An 8,834-nucleotide genomic window follows, 5' to 3' on the forward strand; every position below is an offset into this window, starting at 1 on the left:
TGGTGAAACTTAAACTTGAATTAATTCATAGTAGTATTTTATTTTGCACGTTCTCCCCGTGTCTGCATGGGTTTCCTCCAGGTGCTCCGGTTTCCTCAGACAGTCCAAAAATGAGCAGGTTAGGTGGATTCGTGATGCTAACTGGTCTGTAGTGACTAGGGATGTGTAGGCTAGGTGGTTTAACCATGAGAAATGTGAGGTTACAGGGATAGGGTGGGAATGGAAGGGTGGTGGGTCTGGGTATGATGCTCCTAGGAGGGTTGGTGCGGACCCGATGGGTTGAATGGCCTGCTTCCACGCTGTAGGGGTTTTATAAAAAGATGTAGCAAGATAATCAGTTGTCAAACTGCTCTAAAAATCATTGCCAGTGTATTAGTACTACATGGAGTGTTGTGGTTCAAGAAGTGATGGTGAAGCACCACTTTCTATGTTCTTGAGGGTAAATAGGGATGAACAATAAATGCTACCCTCACATCCCAAGAGTGAACAATAAAACTTTTCCCTGAATCTTCTCTGCTAGACACCCTGTTTGTCTACTCTCACCATTTTTATAGTCATAAATAATAATATTTAATTTACAGTTTTGCTCTCATTTTTGTCAGTCTGAATCTGACCCAACAAATGTGAGTACATTTAAGAAAAATTAAACTGTAGCAACTACAATTCCTTTGTAAATAATCAAGCCACATGCCATGGTCTGTACACAATCTCAAACATGCAAAGAAAACAGCATGGCCTCACTCGGTGCTTACTTAACAGCACAACGATCTGATCAACTTAAGGTGAACTGGGTTTGGGAGTAGGCTAATATGGTCTGTATTACCTTGCGCAATGTGCTAAGGACTGGGGAAGTAAAGGAGGAGCAAGATCAATAGTTTCATCTGCTTTATTGCTTATAATGTTATTGGAGATCCACATCTGGTTGCCACTATTGTAAAGTTATTTCTTAACAAAGTGTAGAGGCTCAACTGTATGTCACTGACTCAAACCTTGTGCAATTCAGTTCAATCCTAAAGTATTGTCCTTCATTGGAATCAGATTGTGCCAAAGGCTATGACATGATGGAGCATACCAGCACCAAAAACAAAAACATTGCCAGTGACACCAAAGAGAGTATTGGGGATGCCAAAGTAAACGACGATGCCAAAGAGAATGGCAAAGGAAATGCCAGTGATGGCAAACTGACCAATGACACCAAAGATAATCCCGGTGATGCCATGGAGAGTACTGACGGAACTCCCAGTGATGCCAAGGAGAACAATGATTCTCATGGGAATGCTTGTGAAGCCAAAGAAAAGAGCAGCAAAAGATATAAAAAGGTAAAGAGTGTTCTGTTTTGATTCCAGTTGCCTGTGCTGTCTTTCCCCTCACAAACACGAAAGGCCAAGTGAGCAACCAATCCTGTCTCCAGGGAGCTGCACTCTCATCCTCTGCTTGAGTGCCCATTTTTCACTGTGACTTGTGAATGTCAGCAGATTATTCAGATATGATCATCTGAGCCCAGACAGATCTTCATCCACCATCCTCATGTTCAGTGAGGTGCTAGGGAAACAAACCGATAGACATTTGCAGCACAGAAATAGGCCATTCAACCCATCATGTCTGCACGATTCCCCAACGAACTGATTATGCTAATTCTATTTTTGAAGGCCCATAAATGCTGCCTAAATGTGTACTTGGGTTTCTGACTGTACCACCCTTTCAGACAGTGAGTCCAGACTCTCATCACCCTCTAGATGAAAAAAAATTTTCAGCTCTTAACCTTCTACCTCTTACCTGAACCCCCTGGTTATTAGCATCTCTACTTATAGAAAAGTTGCCTTCCTGTCCATGCTATCTATGCCCCCATAATCATATACACCACTATCAGATTCCCTCTCTATCTTTGCCACAGTCTATCTAATCTTATTTCAGACCCTCCAGCCCAAGCAGCATCCTCATAAATTTTCTCTGCACCCTCTCCAGTGCAATCACATCCTCTAACCACCGTTCTCTAAATTCCAGCATAAACTCCCAGCTCTTGTATTCTGTGCCTTGCCTAATAAAGGCAAGTATCTCATTTAAAAACCAAAAGAACTGCGGATGCTGTAAATCAAGAAAAAAAGCAAAGGTGCTGGAAAAGCTCAGCAGGTCTGGCAGCATCTGTGAAGAAAAATATCAAAGTTAACGTTTCGGGTCCGGTCACTCTTCCTCAGAATACCGGACCCGAAACATTAACTTTTTTCCTTCACAGATGCTGCCAGACCTGCTGAGCTTTTCCAGCACCTTCTGTTTTTGTTCCAAGTATCCGATATCTTTAACTACCTTATTTACCTGCACTGGTACCATAGGAATCTGTGGATATGTACAGCAAGGTCCTCTGACCTTCAGTACTTTCCAGGATTCTACCATTCACTGTGTAGTCCCTTGGCTTGTTAGCATTATCTCACACTTTTCTGGGTGAAATTCCATTTGCCACTGCCCTGTCACCTGATATTCCCCTGTGCTACCCTATCAATTTTTGTGTCATCCATGAACTTCTTGATCAAAGTGCTATGCGTAAGTCCAAATCATTAATGTACAGCGCAAACAGCAAGGGCAAGTTCTGTGGAACCCCACTGGAAACAGACTTCTGATCACAAACTACAATTACTCATGTTCTTTATTCTACCCACCAATGCTTTTATCAAGCATTCTCATAGCTTTTCTAGTTTCCTTTGAGCCCTCCGTATCTGCCATAAGCTTCTCTTTATTTTCCTTAATTCTAACACTTATGTACTTTGACAGCCAGGCTTCTCCAGCCTTAATCCCACACTGTCTTTATGGAAATGTATTTGCCATCTACTCTCACTGTTTCCTCTTTGAATATCTCCCTCTTCTCTGACCTAGTTTTATATGAAAGCAGCAGCTCCCAAACCACTTAGGCTAAATTTTATCTCCTCTCGGTAAATGTAGCCTTTCCCTGAGGTTAGAACTTTTATTCCTGGCCTCAGTAATCATAACTATCCTAAATCTAACTAAGTTATGACTAATTTCTCCAAAATGCTTCCTTGCCATCCACATGCCTGGGCTTTTTTCCAAATATTAGGTCCAGCGCTGCCCCTCCTTTGTTGGGCTTTCTATGTACAGGCTAAAAACGTTCTCCTGGAAGCAATTTAAGATGTTGTTGCCTCCTTCCCTCCCTATCTTGCCCACTAAAACGATCCCATTTAATATTTAGGCAGTTAAACTCCCTGCCTAATTATTGTTGCACTTCTCTGAAATTTGATGGCATATTTACTCGCTCTCTCACTCTCTCCCTCCCTACCTGTTTATTTGGAAGCCTAGAGTGCAGATCCAACAGCATGTTTGCCCACTTTGTGTTCTTCTACCCATGTGGTCTCATCTGACAATCCTTCCAAAATATCATCCTGCTTCGCTGTTGATTCCTTCATCAATATTCTGAATATATTCAGAAATTTCCCCATTTCACCAGGAATGTTGAGCAGCCAATCCTACCACCTTTTCAGCCAAGTCTCAGTCATAGCTATGGTATCATACTCTTACAGGTCTATCTGTGCCTTTCAGCTCATATCTGTTTTATTCATGGGTTGCATTAAAGTATTGCATTGCTAAACTCACTTCTTTCCTACATTTCCTCTACCTTTCAGACTTGCTAATATTTTAACTTCTAATTCCATCACAGCTTCTTTCCCCTCTGAACTACTTGTCACAATTCCATTCCCAGCTAATGTAAATTTAAATCCACCCCAACAGCATTAGCAAGCCTCCCTAGACTGATGTTGGTCAGATTTAGGATGTCCAATTTGTAAAGGTCCCACCTCAGCCAGAAATGGGCCCAGTGCCTCAGAAATCTAAAGCCCTGCGCACATGCATCAACTCTGACCTTCTATTGTTGCCTCGTGTTTTTGAGTTTGAAAATTGGCTCCTATTTGTTTCTATGAGTTACTTTGTAGCGCACACTATTTCATTTTCATTGTGCAGCTCCCTTACCAGCAACGGCACCGGTTCTCATACCTTGAGACTTGATACCTTACATGCTGGAGACCCAATAAAAGGGAAGAAGTAAACCACAGGAGAAAGGACGTGTTGAAATCTGAAGGAGGTGATTCTGAATGCTTCCAGTGAATGTAGCTGACGTTATTCACAAACCATGTTCCTTTGTGCAGGGGAATGTAGTGTTACTTTTTTGTAGTGGATGGGAAACTGTTTGAACTCTCATATATGACCATACTCTCTCATTTTCTGAAACAGTCTTTTATTAGCTTCAGTTCCCCAATTCCACTTTGCAAAGATCATTCATTTCTGGAACTTAAGAGACAGTTAAATAATCCACTTTTCTTGTGAAGTGGCTGACATTCACAGAGCTTATGCCTTCTACAGAATCAATGTCGATCTGAACAACGGAGTAAAGATTCAGACAGACAAGAGGATGCTTTCCAGCTAATACATCAGATGCTGTGATTTGCAATGTACCTTCCTGCTAATTGACCTGCAGTCTTGCCTCATTCTGCATTTCTTAACTAAATCAACTCCTTTGCTGTAAACAGAAGAGTGTAATTGTTTTAATCAACCTGCTCAGTTATACTATAACACACCTCTGGGGCCAGTGGGATTTGAACCTGAACTTTCTGCCTCAGAAGTAGTGACCAAAACCGAAAGCTCTAACTGAAACTTTTTGAATTTTCTTCATTGGGCGCAAGGAGAATATTCTCTATTCGATCTCATGTTGCCTTGGGGATTGTTTGTTCATTCCCGTTCCATATTCTCCTCTTCCTGAAATTGCAGACTATAAATTGGGACTTTAGTTCCATGTGGTTCTGATCTGTGTCCAGATCTTGAATATTTGCTGGCTCTTTGACGGTGGGAGGCAGCACTGCTAACTCTGAGATATCTCCACACATTTAACCAAAATGGTTAGAAACTGAAACCCTGATTGAATAACTCCCACTCCTGTTGTAATCGGAGGCCCTGAGATAACTGTAACATCCACAGTATCAGTATGGCTGAGCTACAGTAAAGATCATAAAGCTGGTGGCAAACCTCATTCTTTGAAACCAGTGTTAAGACAATGGGAGCTCATTGCCACCAGAGTAAAGTGCCCTCTCTCACCCAACAATAGTGCAAAAGCTATAAATGTGAGCCATAGATGATTGATTGATTGTCGACCAACATCCCCAACCTGCTGGGAAAGGGAAGCAGTAACTGCAGCTCATGACGTTAAAGTGAGGAATATCCTGCACGGTGCTACTAACAGGGTGATAGTCAAATTAGAGGGAGTGGCTTGTCAGTCACGTGTTATGTGGAGGAAAATTTTTTAAAAATGGTCTTTTGAAAACAGCTGTGGCAGGTCGTCACATTAACCTGGTCCTGATTTTCTTCAACAACAGGGAGGAGATGGCCAGCTTCCCAGCTCCAGCTCCAGTAGCAGCTCTTCAGATAGTGAAGATGAAGGAAAGGCAAGTGTTGAATAATCCCTATCCTTTTTATTATCAGTTTCTGGATGTCGTATATCTGACAAACCCAGGCACTTAACTGTCAAACCAAAGTTGACACTCCAGTGGAGGAGTGCTGCATTGTTGGACGTACCATCTTTGAGGTGGGACATTGAACTGAAACATCTTTGGCCCCCTTGGGTCAATATGAATGATCCCATGGTACCATGTTACAAAGATTAGGCAGTTATCCCATGGCCAGTATTTATACCTGAACCAGCATTGATCAATGAGCTTTACCTTGTCCATTGTTAAATAGTTGTTTGTGGGACCTTGTAGTGGTCAAATTAAAGGGATATATTGAAGAAATTGGGACTGCCTCCCTTGGAGGGAAGAAGACTGAGAGGAGATCTTATCGAAGTTTTCAAATCATAAGCGGTCTGGATGGAGTAGAAAGGGTGAAGCTGTTTCTATTTGTAAAAGAAACCAGAATGAGAGAGCATAGATTTATAAAGTGATGTGCAATTGAAGCAGGGGTAATGTGAAAAACATTTTCACACATAGAGTAGTTAGGGTATGGAATGCAATGCCTGGAAATGTGGTGGAGGCAGGTTCAATTGAGGCATTCAAGAGGGCATTGGATGGTTTTTGGACTGTAATGGTGTGCAGGAGATTGACACTATATGATAGAGCTGATGCATATGTGATGGGCTAAATGGCCTCCTTCCTTCTGCACCATACAAATTCTGTGAATTTGTGCAATTTAGCTGCAATATGCTCAGTACCTTCATTCGGCTCATTAATATAAATTGTAAGTTGTTGATGCCATTTTGTACTCATTTAGACAGTGTTCAATTTTTCGTTGTGCTGCCCTGCTGCATTTTGAGTTTTTTGTAGTTGGATCCCTAAATCTTCCTGCCCTCCGTCTTTTCCAATCCTTTCCTAGTGAGGAATCACAGATAAACAGTTGATCAAGCCGACAAAAAAAAAGTTAAGATGTCTGATATTTCTTCTTAACTGTGAAATAGTTTGTGTTTGCATAGTTCAGGTTAGTACATACTTTGATATTATCATTGTAGTATCAATATTCAATTTAATTTCATTGCATCTGGCCAGAACCTACAGCACCAGTTAAACTGGTGCTATTATCACTGGACTCTTGATCCAGAAACCCAGGTAATGTTCTGGGGACCGAATCCTCCCACCACAAAAATATCTGGAATTAAGAGTCTAATGATTTCATTGTCGATTGTCAGGAAAAACTCATCTGGATCATTGATGTCTTTTAGGTAAGGAAACCACCATCCTTACCTAGTCTGGCCTACATGTGACTCCAGACCCACAGCAATGTGGTTGACTCATAACTGCCGTATTGGACCATCTCAAATTGCCAATCAGTGACGTTGTCATTCCCATGAATGAATTAAAAAAAACCACCCCTGAAGTTACAAGAAACAAACAATCTGGAGTTTTAAAGTCTCCATAGACTTCCTAAAACAAAACCAAATGCTGGCCTTCATATGAAAGGAAAATGATCCCAGATTTTGTTTCTTTCCACTGACTCTGAAATAAACTGCTGTACTAAAGGATAAAGTAACTCCACTCTGTTCAGCAATAAACCAGGACCAGGAGCCACATGATGGATGTGTTTGCAATGTGCCTGATGGAGTGCACACACTTCTGTTCTCTTCATTTAATTAGTGACAGGTTTTCATTTTGCTTTATTTAATCAACAGCTTGGAAGTGGAGAGAAAAAGAAAAAAGTGAAGCAAGTTAAGGCGACCGAGGGAGACAGCAACAAAGGGCAGTGCAAACATTAACAGGAACGAAGAACCTGGATGAAATGTTTAAAGAAGACTTTACTATTCTCTCTTGGCATCTTTATATTTTAGATTAATCTTTGTCTGTTTGGTTTGATGTCCTCTACTTCTGTTCATTGTACTTGACCAGCCTGAGGAGAACTATGCAGAATGTAAACTGATCATTAAGCGACTTCTCAATGAGTAACTTTCATATCTGTTCATTCTAGAAGTATGAAAAGATGAATTAGGGGCTCAGAATAGGCCATTCAGCCCTTCGAGTTCATTGTGCTGTTTGATAAGATCATGGGTGATAGTGGCCTCAAATCCATTTCTCTGCCTATCCCTGATACCAATTCACTCCCTCCATTAGTCAAGAACTTCTACCTCTGGGTTCAAAACAATAAATGACACTGTCTCCACCACTCTCTGGGGAAGAGATTTCCACATTCTCTCTATCCACGGAAAGAAAGGTTCTCCTCAATTGTCCTTTAAAAGGAAGACCTTTTATTGTTTAAACTGTGTCTCCTTTTTATAGCCTTTCTGACAAGGGAAGTATTTTCACTCTATTCTGTAATTTAATTTATTGGCCTGCAGCTGCCTGGGCCCTAAACACAGGAATTCTCTCCCCACACCTCTCTCTTTTTCTCCCTTAAAACGCTTCCTAAAACCTACCTCCTTGAACAGGTTTTTAGTCACCTGTCCTAATGTCCTTATGTGCAGAATTGGTTTGTCTGAGAGCACCCCTGTGAAGAAAAATGACAGTTTTGTCATTGTATCCAAAGATACATTTATGTTGTAAGTTGCCAATGTAAATCTTGAGACAGAATGCTGTTGTATTAAAGATGCATTGAATCAGATTTGGCATCAGTTCACTCTTCAGTCACATACTACGTTTAGTTTGTGAAATATGTGATCAAACTGTGACTATTCCTAATGAAATACCAATCTGTAGCATCATCAACAGCATCAAAATTTCATCTGATTTTAAATAATAGGCATTTTTCTGATGTCAACTGTCTTTTAAATGGAAAGTTCTTCTGTCACAATGGTTTATGATCCTAGCTGATGTTACTATTGGACAAATCTGATCCCAGGTTGAAATCCAGCTTGATAAGTGACTTTTTTCCATTCAGCATGGTAGATTTTCACTGAAACATAAGCACAATGTATTTGGTTTTAACAAGAAAAGGAGTTTATTGCACAAAGGAAATGAAAGATAACAGCAAAAAGCAAGCTGTTTACAGATAACACATCTGAAAGATTTCAAAACATATGGCACAACAAATTACCATCTATGATAACACCATCACTTTGTAGCTCGAATACCAAAGAGAGTTCCCTTTTCTATCGCATCTATAGTTTTGATTTAATTGTTTCTTTCAACTCCTAATTTTGACAGCTTGATAACCTTTTCCTTGAATCATTTGCACAACTTAGTTTAAACCTTCTTGACTTCAAATAGCCCCTTAAGGCTTCTAACCAAAAACTCAGTCTGGAACTTTCAAATTGAAGCCCTTACATCAGGAACCCTATTTTCTAACTGTTCTGAACTACTTCCTTTTACTAGGAGAAACTGTTATTATATCTGACCCCAGCCTAGACTTCTGCAAACTGAAAC

The 8,834-nt window shown here is 40.6% G+C and overlaps 1 protein-coding gene across 1 annotated transcript; it reads left to right on the top strand.

Annotated features, from left to right (window-relative positions):
• The first annotated feature begins 1,058 nt into the window (after window positions 1-1,058).
• LOC125487294 (nuclear localization sequence-binding protein-like) lies at window positions 1,059-8,073 on the top strand. Its single transcript, XM_048618255.1, has 3 exons — window positions 1,059-1,319; window positions 5,370-5,438; window positions 7,151-8,073. Exons 1-3 carry the CDS (start codon window positions 1,059-1,061, stop codon window positions 7,232-7,234), a joined length of 414 nt encoding a protein of 137 aa, XP_048474212.1. The 3' UTR covers window positions 7,235-8,073.
• Window positions 8,074-8,834: the final 761 nt, after the last annotated feature.

Source organism: Rhincodon typus, chromosome 39, assembly GCF_021869965.1.
Source record: "Rhincodon typus isolate 14 chromosome 39, sRhiTyp1.1, whole genome shotgun sequence".
Taxonomy (NCBI): Eukaryota; Metazoa; Chordata; class Chondrichthyes; order Orectolobiformes; family Rhincodontidae; genus Rhincodon; species Rhincodon typus.